The 15960-nt window shown below is 40.5% G+C and overlaps 1 protein-coding gene across 2 annotated transcripts in view; it reads left to right on the top strand.

The window, feature by feature from the left end:
* The first annotated feature begins 11 nt into the window (after nt 1-11).
* The window catches only part of AUTS2 (autism susceptibility candidate 2), a 28042-nt gene continuing 12093 nt past the window's right edge, over nt 12-15960 (top strand). The window contains exons 1-8 of one of the 2 annotated variants that reach the window (XM_009319276.1): nt 12-124; nt 1735-1988; nt 2955-3175; nt 3640-3684; nt 7765-7860; nt 9182-9253; nt 10933-10962; nt 12583-12654. In XM_009319276.1, coding sequence (XP_009317551.1) covers nt 1895-1988; nt 2955-3175; nt 3640-3684; nt 7765-7860; nt 9182-9253; nt 10933-10962; nt 12583-12654 — 630 coding nt within the window. In that variant the 5' untranslated portion in view covers nt 12-124; nt 1735-1894. Of the gene's footprint in view, nt 125-1734; nt 1989-2954; nt 3197-3639; nt 3685-7764; nt 7861-9181; nt 9254-10932; nt 10963-12582; nt 12655-15960 lie in introns of both variants that reach the window. The other variant, XM_009319277.1, reaches the window with a different exon arrangement.

Raw genomic sequence — 15960 nt, 5'->3', positions numbered from 1 at the left:
CGCAGTCGCCGGTGCAGCCGGCCCATCCAAACCTCCCTCCGGTGCAGCCCCATCCGGCCTCTCAGAGCCTCTCCCAGCCACTCTCTGCCTATAACAGCAGCAGTTTAAGCCTCAACAGCTTAAGGTAGGCAAATGGAAACGTGTGTGCGCTGAAGCCCCGTGTCAATGCAGACTTGCTGCCTGGTGGTGATGCTTTACAGTGCCTGGAGGAAGTGGAGATGAATTAGCTAAAGGAGAGAAGTGGCAGCACATCCCGTCCCATGGCTGGGAAATAAAGGGGACTTTGTGCATTTAACTTTAATTCCTTCCCTGAGCTGAGCCAGGATCACTTTATTTCTGATCTAGTGTTCCCATAAATGCCAGGTATTCTCGAGCACTTAGTTAATTTGCTTTTACTTTTCCTGCCTGTCATTGTGTACTCAGGTTTTTGGAGGGAACTTTATGCAATATAGACCAGGAGAAGAAAATCCCAATTCTTGCTGGTTGGACTGCTCTCTGAAGGCTAACTTCTTTTACCCTCCCATCCCTGTAAACATCTTCTGCTTTCTGCAACTATTGACATGCCCTAGAGCAAGAAGTACGTTACAGCTGCTGTTGGTCCTGCTGACAGCCTAGCACAAACAGGCTTGCACCAAATGACTTTAAAGCTTAATTTTTTCCTGCACTGCTGACACCTTGCAGTCTTCAGTGTTTTTCTCTTCACCTGGCCACAGTGAGATAAACCTCACCTTTTATAGGGGATAACAAAGGTGAACAGAGAGATGAAACAGCATGTTCACAGGAACCCATGATGTCTCTGTGAGTCAGGGGCCTCAGGTTTCCCCTACTCTAAGCTAATGCTGTCAGCACTGGGTCATCCTTCCCCAAATCTGAGCTTCCAGCAGACAGATGGTATCCTTTCAAGACCTGGTGAACCAGCATTATGGTTGCTTCGTGGTTTGACTAAAGACTGGGAGTTGTTTAAGACTTCAATTTATTTTGAACCAAATTGGTACTGCTTGTCTTTAAAAGTCCCTGCAATAGAAGCATGTTGTTACTTGAAATAGTGACAAGTAGAATTAAGCACTACGTTAATATGTTTTAAATACTCAGTAGGAAATGAAACCTGAAAAATTGCAACCAGTGTAATTGCAAATATTTATTTTGCTGACTCGTCTTATCTCTCTCTATATTGGGGGGGTAGAGAGAGGCATTAACTGTACAATAAGCACATATCTGTTGTTGCCTTCTCAACTTTGTTTCACGTTTTCTGCAGTCTTCCATCTTACTAAGTCATAGCAAAAGAATTAAACTTTTATTAATGCAGTGATCAGTGATGACTGATTTTGAGCTTCATTTGCCTGAAAACATGAATCAGAAGCAGTGATGTAGAAAGGGCCTGATAATTAAGTAATGAATGCACAGGGCTGATTACTCCTTTGTGTGTCATTCCCGTGTTGTTGGAGGACAGAATATCAATCTCTTACAGAGATGGAGAATGTGTCTCGGGTTTGGGTATGGAGAGATCACAGGAAATAAAAGGTACTAGAAAAGGTACAGCAGGTGGTTGGAGAAGGGAGTATCACAGTGGTATAGCTATAAAAGCAAAATAGTAACTTGCATTTGTAATATATAACTTACATTAGTAATGTGTTTAACGCGAGCCGTGCATAGCTTGGTGGGGTTGTGTATGTGTACGGTTGGAGCTTTTCTCTCTTCCATGCAACGCTTAATTGCTTTTCTTTTCATTAACAGCAGCAGCAGAAGCAGCACTCCTGCCAAGACTCAGGCTCCTCCTCCACACATCTCTCACCATCCCTCAGCCTCACCATTCCCCCTGTCTTTACCCAGCCACAGCCCGCTGCATACCTTCACGCCCACCCTCCAGCCCCCCGCACACCCACATCACCCCAATATGTTTGCCCCTCCTACGGCTTTGCCTCCTCCACCTCCATTGACGTCAGGGACACTGCAGGTTCCAGGACACCCAGCTGGTAGTACTTACTCAGGTAAGAGACAGATGGGTCATGGCCTGAGCATGTCTAGCACAGTGTAGGAAGCCAATTCTCCGGTTTTAGTCAGAATAATTCTTTTTGGTCCATTTGATGACGGCTGTTGGTTGGGTAGAGGCTATACTCATTGCTGAACGATTTGGAGTGATATCAAAGCCAAAAAACACCTAGACATACCCAATGACTTTTCTTCTGCCCTGGGAATGAATATTTTTGGAAGGATGTGCTTTTTCCAGGTCTGTTTTTTTCTCCCCACGGTAAAAACACACTGGAGTTCATAACATGCCCACACAGAATCTCTGACCCCCTTAGCGAACATCTTTGCTGCAGTTGTGGTCTGTGCTCAGTGTTGCTTCCCTGGCTAGAGGGAAGGTCTCCAGCGGCTGTGCATACAGTGGTCCTGAGCTTGTGTACGTGCAAGATTGTGTGTGTGTGTGTAGGTGAGATGTAGAGATTTTTATCAGTGGAGAAAACTGTGCTCTTTTATACTTCAACTGTGGGGAGATGTAACGTGTCTGTTCCTCCCAGGTCACTGCGAGGGAACTGGGGGAAGAAAATGGAGGATTATCAGTGTTGGAGTAACATCGTTTTGTGTCCATGCAGCAGGGTACTCATGTTAGCAGCAGCCACTCGAGGCTTACTCACTCCAGGTCACCCGTACCTCCTCACCTATTTAGGACTATGTCCACATCCATACAAATTTAGGGAGAACCCTCACGTTAATGCTCAGAGGAATGCTGTAGTGAAGACAGACTTGGTGAGAGAGGGGAAATGGAGACTTTCTTCTGTCTCTCAGGCCTTGGGGAAGATCTGAGGGAGCTTTCTTATCCTGTACAGTGTCGTGATTTACCACCAGGAAGTTTTAAATACAGCGTTGCTACCACAGCCAGCAAAAAGTAAGTGGCACAAGGTCTGGAAAAGTCCCTGAGCTCATGGGGGGTTGTTTTGCTGTTTGTATTTCAGAACAAGATCTTCTCCGTCAGGAATTAAACACGCGATTTTTGGCCTCGCAGAGTGCAGATCGCGGGGCCTCCCTGGGCCCGCCACCATACCTGAGGACCGAGTTCCACCAGCACCAGCACCAGCACCAGCACACACACCAACACACGCACCAGCACACCTTCACGCCTTTCCCGCACGCCATCCCTCCCACTGCCATCATGCCAACGCCAGCACCGCCCATGGTGCGTACCCCAGGCAGAAATGTGAGGATAAGTAGAGCACAACTCTATTCTTTATTACAAAAATTTAAGAATTTGCCATGTTGCGGGGAAGGAGTACTCTGCTGCCCAGGTGTGGTTGGGTAGGAGAGGAAGGACTCTGCCTTCCTCGCGATTGTCACATGCGCAATAGGTTCAGGTGGCAGCACAGGGGCTGAGGGCTGCTGGCTGAAGGATTGCCCGTCCTTGGGACTTCCCAGTGCTTGGAGTGGGGCACTCTGGTGCCTCCTCCTTTTTCCTGTCTCGTAAAGACCTTGTTTTACTTTGAAGAAAGAAAAATCCCAAACAGTTTCATTGGAAACTAATTTTCTGCACTTTTTTCCCTCTCTGTTGGTTGCCAAATAACAGAGAAGTAGTCTTCTATTTTACCAACAGGAGTAAAGCAAGGAACTATAAAGTAACTAGTTTGTGCTTTGATCCCTTTGCAGTTTGACAAATACCCTACAAAAGTTGACCCCTTCTACCGTCACAGTGTGAGTTTTATTACTCTGTTTAAAACTGACTTAACTGCTTTTCTGTGGTGGGTTGGGATCACCACTCAATCAATGACACAATGTCAAATCTCTCCCTAATCATCACTCCAGGATTTACCATTATCGTTCTTGGTTGCTTTGGCTTTTGAAGGCTTGCATTCGTGGTGCTTGTTTCTGATAAAGATGCAGTATCGGCTTTTCCAATCAAAAGATCTCTTGCTCATACACCATTTGAAGACAGGTTTGATGTGAAAAAGATGAGACAGAAGAGCTGATTGTTACATGAAGCAGGAGAGAGCAGTAATTTCATCACTGTGTTTCAGTTGTGCCACAAGCCCTTAGACTGATGTTTTTCCTAAGAAACTTGAAATGAAATGACAAACTATCATACAAATCCTTCAGGGATAGGTAATCTAATAGTTTTCCTAATATATCATATTTCGTTTTATAAAATCTGAAAACTTGTCTTATTCTTCAGATTTCAAAGGCACATCTGATCCACTGGGCTTGTTATGTTTTGAAAGCTCTGTTTGATGACAGCAACATGAATCCAGCTATGCACTAGATGTGTTTATTTAAGAGCTACCAAAAATGTTATTTATTGAGATGAACTGATTTTTAATATTCCAGTTAATTGTAAAACTTAGGCTCTAAGGGTTTGAATCTGCTGATTCATTTGCTGCTGAAACATGGGTTGCATTTCCTTCATCGTATTGGCAGAGGCAGGTATCTGGTTGAATATGACAAGAATTTCTAAATCCAGTAGTGATATTTTGATGAGAGAAGGAGTACTGCATCAGCACTCAGAAATTTGCAAAGCACTTGGCTGTGTGTGTTGGTTTTGCTTAGAAGTGGAACTGGGCAAAAAAAACTGGTTAAGATGATAGCGTGATGCTTTCTGCTGTACCGATTAAACACAGTTCCTGCTAACAACTCATGCCTGTAGTACATGTGAATAGTCCTATTAATTTCTGACACCTCATTTGAGTAACTTTAACTGTATGAGTGTGTTTGCAGGATCAGAGCTCTAGGAGTATTAGGCAAACATTTAAGCCTATGATAATCACTTTTACTCAAAAGGGTAATGCTGCTCATTTGCATCATTGTTTGCAAGATTGCACTCTTATTTGCTGAGCTTTACTTGGATTGAAAAGATACATTATCATCAATGTGGCATGTTGATTCAAGCAAGAACACGGAACTGGAAAATAGGTAAATGAATTTTAGACAAATAAAGCACAGAAGTCAACATGTAATATAGGAAACATTGCAAAAGTCTCCAACTGTATATGCTTTTCAAATTCAGTGACATAATCTCTTATAAATCTGGCAGTTACCTGAATTGTAAAGGTCATGGTATTACCCCCTTTAAAGTAAGGAAAGGCTTCACGTTGTTCTCTGTCAGCCAGTGAGCCATGCTGTTGAACTTGGCAGGGCTCCACCTGTGCAGAGGTCTGGTCCAGGCCTCCCCTGCCTTTCCTTCAGGGAAGGTCTGTCCTGGTGAAGTGGTTGCAAAATAATCACTATTGCGTCTGTTGGATATTTAGCAAGCTAATACCAGAAGATCAACATGATGGCTACAAATTATATTGGAATAACAGTCTTTCTTAAACTACAGCAAGGCCATACTAGCCAGGGTGTTTCAGTAATCTCTTCTACTATGACTGTGGATCATATAGGTAACAGAGGAACTGCGTGCATCAGTTTCCTGAGCAGCTGCAGTATCAAAAAGCACACTTCTGCTGGCATAAGTGCATACCTGGTAGAGCTTTTCCTATTGTAGAAATATTGTGAAACTGTGGCACTTCCATAGACCTTTTCCTAGTGACAAGAGTTTCTACTATAGATCCACACCAAGAATTCAGATATCTTAAAAAAAGCTGGCAATGTTTTTAAAGCTTGTAAGTGAACTTTGCGGGAGAACAAGGTCTGTTTGAGAGTTAAAATCCATCTACTTTAGAATAGGAAACACAGCTCACGCAGAAGCTCATGTAGAGATTTCAAAGTTCTGTGTCTTGGCATCTTTGATTTTACAATCTTTTTTTTTTGGGAGGGCCTCACTGTAGCCCAGTGAGGCATTACTTTTACCTACAGTTTGTGCTGGCTCTAGTTTAGCGTTACATTGCCCGTGGCCCCAGGAAAGCTGTGGGTACTACATTGTTCCCTGAAGAAAGCTAGAAGGGGAAAGTGTTGCTCAAAAGAGAGGGAGAAAAAGGAAACACTGACTATGAAAGATGTATTTTGAAAGCTGGAGGAATTTAACTGATACAATGAGATCCTGGAGATACAATATTTATATTTAATTAATAATTCTGACCTTGAGGAAAGGTCACATTTAATTAAGTTACCAGTTGTTATAAAACTTGAAGGAAAGCATTCCTTATTATTGGTCATAGCCAATAGAATATTAAGTATTATGTCTCTTTCCATCATTTGGAATTAGTTCATTACACACAGAATTAAATGCAGAAGACACTGGAGGATTTAAAACACATTTTACTCATTAAAAGTTATTGTAAATGAGGACATGTGTCTCTTAATGATTTCTCAGATGCCTACAGTTCAGTATCAACTAATCTAAAAATGCTTTCTGCATCATTGAATGGAGCAGGTCCAAATTAAATAGAAGTAAAAACAATAGAAACGTGTTATGAAAGGAGACTCGATACCATGCTTTTAAACTGAGGAAATCTTTTGATACCTCTAAAATACTGAAATATTTTCTCAGCTTTCAGTCAATATAATATGAATAAATGACCTTGCAAGATAAGCTAGTGGAAGAAAAACCGATCAAGAAAAGCACATACATATACCTGGCATAAACAAATTCATCAAAACTTCGCGATAGTGATTTACTCTGGGATGTGATTTTCTCAGTGTTTGCCCACTCCGCATGTCCAGTCTTTTACTTTGCCCAGTCCTGCTTCTGTTCAATTGGCCATTAACTCATTTATTTTGATCTTAAAAGTAGCGTACAGTAGATTGATTTTTGATCAGCTGTGTTCAGAGGTGAATTTGTGTCAGCCAGATAACCCCTGTAGGGTTTTGGGTGGCAATGCCAGCGGAGTTAGCAGCCATCCCCTGTTAGATCCTGAGGTTTCACAGTGAGAATATATTTGTACTGTGATGCCTTGAACCCCTGACTCCTACCAGAAAGTAATTTTGTGTGTAATCTCAGCATTTTCCGTGGAATTGGGCAAGTTAACTGTGTTACAGCATGAGTAAAAGATTCACAGCTGGACCACAGAGGCAAGATAAGATTTGGACGTTATGGTTTACTTGCTTGTTTCCCATGTGTTTGTCTGCATTAGCACAAAAGAGTTTTTTGGGTTTGGGTTTTTTTGGGTTTTTTTTTCTAAATTCTCTTAGAACAGATACATTGGGATCAGTGAGGTCAGTGGAGATGTGCACTTTTTTATGCTTAGTTGTCTGTCTTTATAAAAACAGCACCCCCTAAATTTTTGTAGGGGTTCTGCCTCAACATTTTGTTTAAATAATAATTTTTAACAAATCAGATTGTCTCTTGCTAATATTAGATGTGGCAGGATATCCTCTCAGACAGGCTAATGAAGTAAGAATTGTGCGTATTTTCCTCATTTCCTACAGATACTATTAAAATCCTAATGTACTAATGGAGTTTTAATGATACAATATCCTAGAACGCGTAAGGGTTTTTTTCCACTTAAACGGTAGATTTCTGAGTCTTACTTGGCTCAGTATTCTGCCTTTTCTCTTGAAATGGCTTGCAAACTGAAACCATTTAAAACCTCTATCCACTTTAAAAATTAATAATTGGAAAAAAAAAATACCTCTTATGCTATGGCCTAATCCAGGGGATAGGTTGCTGGCTTTATGATTTTGGAACTGCTTTTAAGCTCTAAACGTCATGACATTTGTGAACATTTCATTGACTGCTTTAACTAACATTGTTGCAACGAGATCACTTCTTCAGTGCTTCTCAGTTTTCGCCATGTACCATTTCCCTAATATTACGCAGGAAGGCTTTTGCTATCTTGTTTAACTTCCTGTCTTCATTTTGACGTGCGCTTCTATTTATGTTCTTCTGTCTTGTTGTTACAGCTGTTTCACTCCTATCCTCCAGCTGTATCAGGTATTCCTCCCATGATTCCTCCAACTGGCCCATTTGGCTCGCTACAAGGAGCATTTCAACCCAAGGTAAGAAAGGAATTATTTGTGTATCTATTACTACTCGAACACTCTGGTGTTGTGAGCCAGGTTACATTTAGGTTTAGAACATGGTTCAGATTCTGGAGTGATTGAGATCTGAGTTACAGCCTAATTCCACGGAGGACAATTGGCTTTTTCCAAATTTACTACAAAGAGAAGTTATTTCTCATTAGGTTCAGATATATCTACATACATTAAAAAAAAAAATTAAATATAATGGCCTAGTTAACTTTAGAAGCAATATAATTAGTTCTCAGTACGCATTAATGTAAGGTCATGTAATAATCAAGATTTTAAGAAATCATGATCATGATTGTTTACTCATTTCCATAATTATCTCACAGCTCCACCACAATGCAGTACACTGATTTAGTTCTCCTCTCGTTTGTGGTAGCTAGGATAGATAAATGTGATGAGTTTGGGTTTTTTTTTTCTTTTGTTTTCATGAAGTCGCACTTGATTTATAAGTGGGAGGAAATCATACTCTGTAGTCTTTGCAGCTAAAGACTGAAATCAGGACTGAAATTTCTGCAGAGAAGACACCTTCTTTCTTAAATTGGCCCATCCACTGTAATGACGGAATATGTAAATTGCAGTTCATTAGTGGAATTCTTTGTATGTATAGTAATCAGACTGTTAACAACTCTGTTACTTAATTGTTAGTTATACTGTACCTGATTTCTATTTTTCTTCGTTTTAACGTAGGAAGACGCTCTCTCTAAATGTAGTTGGTTTGGGTTTTTTCCCCACAAAGATGCATTTTGTTATATTAGCTGAATATTTACATTCAAATCATGGGAAAAGCTTTATTTTTTTTTTAGTGGATGTTGCCTTTTCCAGATATCCGTATGGTAACAGTTCATTGTGGATGGAGTTCAGATCCTTGTACAGTGACTAAAGAGGTTACTGATGCTTTGTGTGTTGACAGTCGGGTTAGCAGTTTTAGCCAGTTCCAGTGCGTTATTGATAAGCAGCAGAGCACAAGCTTGGTCCTCCAAATACTACTTTAGATCATAACTATGTTGCTAATCAGGTTTTCAATAGTGGAAAGATTTTCCAGTGTAAATAGTCACTGTTCCCTCACGTGTTTTGTATTAAAGTAATGGGAAGTTGGTGGACAATGAAAGTTTGAAAATCAAGATAATACGTATATTACTAAGTGGATTGTAAAGGTTATCCTTTCCTCTTTAAAAAGTTTATCTTTGTTGCTTAGGCAATGTTAACGATAAAGAAGTATTATTTTTCGCTTTCTGTTGCTTTTATGCATTGTGTCACTCATTAATGCTGTCCTTCCTTGTGGTATTTCTAGACTTCCAATCCTATTGATGTTGCAGCCAGACCTGGAACTGTCCCACATACCCTTCTACAGAAAGATCCACGGGTCTGTAGAAAATGTTATATTTTTCTAAAGTAAAGCTATTCCTCCTGAAAACCTTTAATGGTAGAGGTACCATCTTCCGTGTGTCCAAATTTACATCCTAACACTGAAGCTTAGTCTGAACTAAACTGGAGAAGTTATACGAGAACAGTTTAAATCCTGATCCTTACTTCTGTTCCTCATTAGCAAAAGCAAACAGATACTATGCTATGGAAGAGCTCTTTCCTTGCTGTCAGCAGGCATCCGCACAAGCCCAGGGGTAAAGGCATAAAAGTCCAATTCAACATAGAAATGTACAAACCTCTTCAAGATTTGTGTTTAAACTCTGTAATTGTTTTTAATGTGGGTAATGACAGTTATTCCCTTGGTTACTGTATCATTGATTGCACTAGTGAAATACAGATGCACTTTATTGATCACTTGGCGCCTCCGGATTTTTGAGTTCTAGCGTATGTGAATAGCATTCATTGTCTCAGCGCTTTGCCTTTTAACCTTTTTCTGTTCTTTCCAAATGCCCATGGGTTGTTGCGTGTTTGAATTAATATACACTGTTTGCAATGAGGAACATCATGCAGTCATATTTTTAGCAGAACTCTCTGACAAAAGCAATGGGGAACTCTCCATGAAAATCCATGTTGGGGTACAGCTCAACTTTTAAGTACAGCAGAGCTATTTTCTTTGGGTTATGCCAAGTACCAGTACTTTGGTTTGCTCTGAATTGGTGCTGCCGTTGAGCTTTATACCAAAAGGAACCATGTTTTTTCGTTTCTGTTTATTCCATCTAATTGAAAAGATAACTAGAGCCTCCCACCATTAAGTCATTTAGCTTTATGCTCCCTTTCAACTTGTCGTGTAGTTTCGATTATTTCAGGATGATGTATTGTGCCATCACTGAGTCTGCAAAGTACCTCTTACGCCTATAAATCTCCTTTAGTATTGCATTTAAAAAAAGAAAATCCAAAACAAATGAGAAATATCCAATAAATTGAATTTATTTTCCAGCATTAATTGATGAAATGTGAGCAAAAAAGGAGAATAAGAAAATAATCTACCTCAAATTACCAACATCTGTTGCAATGTGAAAAACATTTAAGGCAAAGCCAATTTGTGCCAGAGAACACATCAGGCAAGCAGGCAGTCAGTAATGGCTATTCGAACGTACAAGTCAAAGACCTAACGCCATAGCCATTGAGCGGACACAGTCACTGGTTTGCAGGGGCACGTCTGAAACACCATTCCAGCCCGTTCCAACCCAATTCGTGGGATCGAGCCTGTGAAAAAGTGGCCCTGTCCACTCACTATCCAGTCTTCTCATGAGCTGAGCAGCTTTGAAAGATGAGAACAGAAGTTTGCCCAAAGGATATATCTGTGTTTTTCTTCAGAGTACTTAACCAGCCATTTTTGTAGCATTAAATCAACAAATTAATGATGATGCCAGAGGACAGAGCGCTCTGTGTGAGGCTTGTTTAGTTGCTTGTCAACACTTAGGTACAACAGCCATGGGGGGAGGGAGACCGGGTTGAATACGGAGGCTAAGGACTAATTATTATCCGAAAGGGCTTCATTTGAAAGTAAAATTACACATTTTAATTTCATCTCTTAATGAAGCAATACAAATTTGTTAATTAGAGCAATTGTTTGAGTGACAGGCATGTAACCAAGCTGTCATTTCTTCTTCACAGTTGACAGATCCGTTCAGGCCCATGTTGAGGGTAAGAAATCTTCTTGTGATACAGTTTGTCAAGCTCATCTCGGTCCCCACCGGGTTAAAGCAGCAGACTAATTCTAAAGCAGTGCCATGTTTCATCTTGGGTATTTTACACCGTGTTTGCTGAGCAGCATGGTCAGTTCTTCTTTGCATGCATCCGGTGGTCACTTGAAGAAAATACACAGTTTCAAAGTTGGAAGTTTTCTGTTCTTCTCGTGCAACCCCCTAGCATGAATACTAGAGGTTAAATACTGATAATCCTTCTATTGTGCTGGCTTACAAGGTTTCTGAGCCAAATCCTACAGACCTACCCTGGCAGTGATCCCTTGTCATTTCACTGCAGACGGAACGATTTCGCTTTTTATTATTTACTGTGTGTTTTCAGTGTTATTCAGTATGGTACTTCCTACCCAAGTATCTTACTGTCAAGTATAGACAGACAATCCACTTCAAACACAGAATATTTTAGAAATAAGGATCAAAAGACCCAGTCTTTCAGTGATCCAAAAGGGTTTTTTGTTCATTTTTCAATGTGTTCAATGTGTCCAATATTTTGATCGTACTGCCCAAGTGAACTCTAACTAGTAAAAACATCAGCACAGCCAGTTGCTGTGGATAAGCAAAAGGCTTGAGTTCAGGGGAGTATTTGTGTGAGATGGGTTTTTTTTTTTTGTGTTTTTTAGTCATTGCTTGATACACACCTGGAAATAGAAGGCAGACCTTATGCCATAGTTTGTGAAACATTTAAGTTGCCAGTAGCTTGAGGAGCTTCTTGAATTCTTGTGATTATTTTTAAATCTGCAGAAATCATTAGTTGTGTAGTTAACTATAGACTCCTAAATAACAAAATTGGAGAAAGTATATCCTGAATGAGTCTTTTTCGACAAGATTCCCAGATGTCCTGGAAATGGAGTACAAAATCAACAAGGAAACTGAAATAGCACTCTCTGGTTCTTTCCTCCCTCTCTCCTGCCCATGACTTAAAATCATGGTAACAGGAAGGATGCAAAGAGCCTTCCCAAACAGAGTGAATTGACTGGCCTCCAATTTTTTCAGTATATTTATGAGCCAAAGTTTTGGAGGTACAGACCAGCGATCATACGAGGGAGTCGGATTAATTTTGAAAACCAGAGTGATCTTTTAAAGTGCTTTCATTTTCATCTTTTGGTGGAAAGGCTAGTCTTAGAATGGCTGCACTTTTGGAAATTAACTCAATATACAGTTGTGAAGCAATCCAGCTATGCAGAGCAGCTGCTAACTGGGAGACAGTTTCACTGATTTCGGCAACACAAGCTGCATTCTCAGCCAGTGGCATCAGAAGATTGCAAGAGTGTGTAAAGCCTGAGCATGGGTTTATTTGGAGAGGAGAGTGACGAGGAGCGTTCCTGGGTATCCAGATAAACTTCTTAGCAAGGGACAAACTCTTTGCATTTCTGTTTTCCCAAGAGGATGGAGGGGGAAGGCACTGAAGGGAGACCTTTTGCTTTCAGTTGTCTTGGTGTGGGGAATCCCCTAGACCAAAACAGACTGGGCTAACAGTTGGCAAGAGTTGCTATAACTAGAATAAAGCGCCACAGGTTTTTGAAAGTTACTGATGCGTGTTGTATCCCTTTGTTTTTTCCAGAAACCTGGAAAGTGGTGTGCTATGCATGTTCACATCGCCTGGCAGATATACCATCACCAACAGAAAGTCAAGGTCAGTCTTCTGGGCACGCCTGCATTTCAGATGAATTGCACAGTGCAAACCTGTGAGAGGAAGAGTTTGCCCCTCGCTGTTAGCAGTTCTATGCCATGGCTAATGCCTTGTTAAAGTAACCATATGTAGCATTATAGTATAACCTTCCATTTCATAGTGATGGTGTATCGGAATTAAAAACCTAAAGGAAGAGTCTCAAAAGAATGTCTGCGATGCCACGGAGCAAGGACACCAGATCTTAGGCGATAACAACCGGTTTGTAGCTAGGAAGAGCTAAATGGGTGTACCTGTGAGCTACAACATTGCTTTTATTTATGGCTGAGGACACAAACATATCAAGATTAAATTTTTTTAAGTCTGGAGAAGCTAGGCACGTGTATCCCATTCCTCTTATTAATGTTCACGGACAGAAGAGGGCACAGGAAGATTTCTCCTGTCCCTACGATGTTTTATCAAATGCGGCTGCACAGGCTCCCATCAGTCTTTTTTCACAACCCATTTCATAGCTGGAGGTTGGCACCTGTACGTGTCTGGGCTGGTCAGGCAGACACAGCCTCTCGGATGAAGTAATGTTATCCAGACAGAGTCTTATTGCACCGAAGGTAAAGGGGTGGAAATCTTTTCTTTGTTATACATGCTTTGAGCCTTCAAGGGCAAGGGCCATGGCCAGTTTAGGCTCTCCTGAAACAGATGTCAGAGAAAAACAAGTAGTTTACTCATTTAATAGTTAGGGTATTTCCATTCTTACTTTAACTGTATTTTCATTGCACATGGACTTTGTGAAGAAGGTTTCTTTCCCTTTATAATATTTTCACTACACTTGTCACTGAAAAATTCTGTGTTGCTCCTGAAGTTTTTCAGTAAGTCAGGAAAGGTTGGTGTTCTTTACTGTTCATACTTGTACTTCAGGAGTCGATAGCTTGTGTTAGAAAGTAAAATTAACAAGGAGCCCATAGCACTTTGCAGTCTGTGTATGCAATTGACTTGTATAAGGTAGTGCTATAAGAATATGAAGATGTTGAACAGCTACTAAAACCTGCAGCTAATAGAGTTTAAAAATAACCCTTTTAAACAAGGTTGACAGGTTAATTTGCTGCAGTAGACATATCTCTCTTCTCTGCTTCCTTACGCTTCCCCTGCTAGTGATCTTCATTCATCTTCCCATTATCAAAAAAGACAAGATTATGGACCTAGAGAGTTATATGTCCTTTTTTTTATTTTATTGAAAAGGTATTTTCTTGAAATGAAATTATTATTCCCATGCTATCTATGTCCTTTGAATCTTCCTTGATTTGATATTCAGAGAGAGGTCAGACTGGTGTATTTATAACTCATAGTAAATGCCATTTTCATGCGGCCATTTCTTTTACCTAATACTTTTCTTTCCTGCATGTTAAAAAACAGGAATAAAGCCCAGAAGTACAGGAAAGGATGTTACTTGACTTTTTGAGGCTGTGCGTGATGATAATTTCAGGAACAATTAGGAAATGTATTTTACTATCTCAGTTCAGTCAAAAAATTAGGTACGGTCTACAGTCATTAAGGCAAGTTGGTTTATGTCCCCGTGGGCTGTCAGACTCCTGCACGGGAATGAAGTCCTTCCCTCTGCATGTGACCACGAAGTGTGAAATCTCTGGCTGAAGGCTTATACAGAACGATTTCTCCTTCTGGCCCAAGGTTGTGAAGGTGCCTTTTCTTCTGCACGAACCGAAGACGCTGCCTGACCGTAGAGCAGGAAATAAAATATTTTTACTCAGAGATTTCAAGTTTGCACGCAGTGCCACCAGACTGCTTGCAAAGTATGGAAGAATTGGTAACTGTCTGGCCCGCTAATAATTGCTTGCAGAGGGCAACAACAGACACTGAAGAAGCAAGCAAGATAGGAAACTTCAAAACACAGCCTTCCTGACCCCAGGAAAAATTGCATGCAGCTCTGTATGCTGTTTGCCTGCCTATACCGCTGCACCAAGACACAATTCAGACCTGTGTAACCTGTCTGCACACCCAGGGAATTCCTCAGATGAAGCCAGGGTTGCATACCAGCTCTGGGCACAAAGCAATTTTACACTCCTTCTTAGGCTGACCAGTGTGTTACTGGCCTGGATTCAAGAGAGAATTTATGCTCCGTAATTGGCCCTCTCTCTTGTAGGAAAGGCCTTATGGCCCGATCTAACATGCCATGAAATTAGTGCAGACATTTACGTCGATTTTAGTGGGCCTTGAGTTAAGGTGTTACACATTTGTTGGACTTCAAATACATTCATAAGGATTATCATCAAGCGGGGTGCTCTCCTGAACAGCAACTGGGGATAAAATAAATGATCGATTTTCTTTGGTACTATTTTAAAGTAAACCAACACATTCAAAATTCTTTTAACACATCCATGACATTCAGACACGAGATTTTTTCGTTATTAGAACAACACCGTTCATATGGCTGCAGTGAAAGTTTTAGCCAGCTTTTGCTATTCTGAGTAATGCCTGTCAGAGGTTTATAACTTGGTTGTTAAAAAGAAGAATAAAGAGAGTTCACCATATAAAAATCTGGCACGCAGGCTTCAACTGAGGCATTTGTATTTTCTGAAGTTTTTTTAATTATTAATGCACTACAGTGTTACTTCCTTAAAAGGCATGACCTTAGCTTGGCCATTTTCCATTTCAATATTCTTGCGAGCTATTATCTCAAAACATTGATAAAGCCTTTTTTTTTTTTTTTGCCCCCCCTTTTTTTTTTTGTTCTCGTAGCAACATAGACATGTTACTAGCACTTGAAAAACAGCTACTAGGCATGCACGTTAACTTGGTCATAACTTTTTAATATGCAAATTTATATCATTGTAATAGTCTGTACTCTGAGCTGGCACAGTATTAAATACTGATTTATAAAGCATAACATGCTGCAGAATTACTGTTAAGATCTACTGGTTCAGTGTTACACATCTGTAAATCCTTTCGGCTGACCTGCACAGTTAATCAGCAATCTGTGTTTAGGGAGTTCTGGCAGCACGGGTAATTGGGAATTTGGTTTTCCTCTTCATTTTACGAAGCTATTGAAGGTAGGGATCACTGAAACGAGTACATGGCACAAAGAAGAGCCCATCCTTCATCCACTTACCATTTACGATACATCTACCTCAGCAAATTTACCTTAAAAAAGAAAGTCTGCTGATTGTAATACCATGTAAATAAAGACAGCGACATACAGTGCTTTGAATTTGGACTGCAAGCAGTCAAAATGGGACTTCAGTTCTTTAGACTCAAATACTCTTCATCTGTAATTTGATTCATTTTAGCCCCTAGCTTGCT

This window comes from Pygoscelis adeliae, unplaced genomic scaffold, assembly GCF_000699105.1.
Source record: "Pygoscelis adeliae isolate BGI_AS28 unplaced genomic scaffold, ASM69910v1 Scaffold282, whole genome shotgun sequence".
Classification (NCBI taxonomy): Eukaryota; Metazoa; Chordata; class Aves; order Sphenisciformes; family Spheniscidae; genus Pygoscelis; species Pygoscelis adeliae.
The sequence above is the reverse complement of the archived record's forward strand: the minus strand, read 5'-3'. Positions and strand labels throughout refer to the sequence as shown.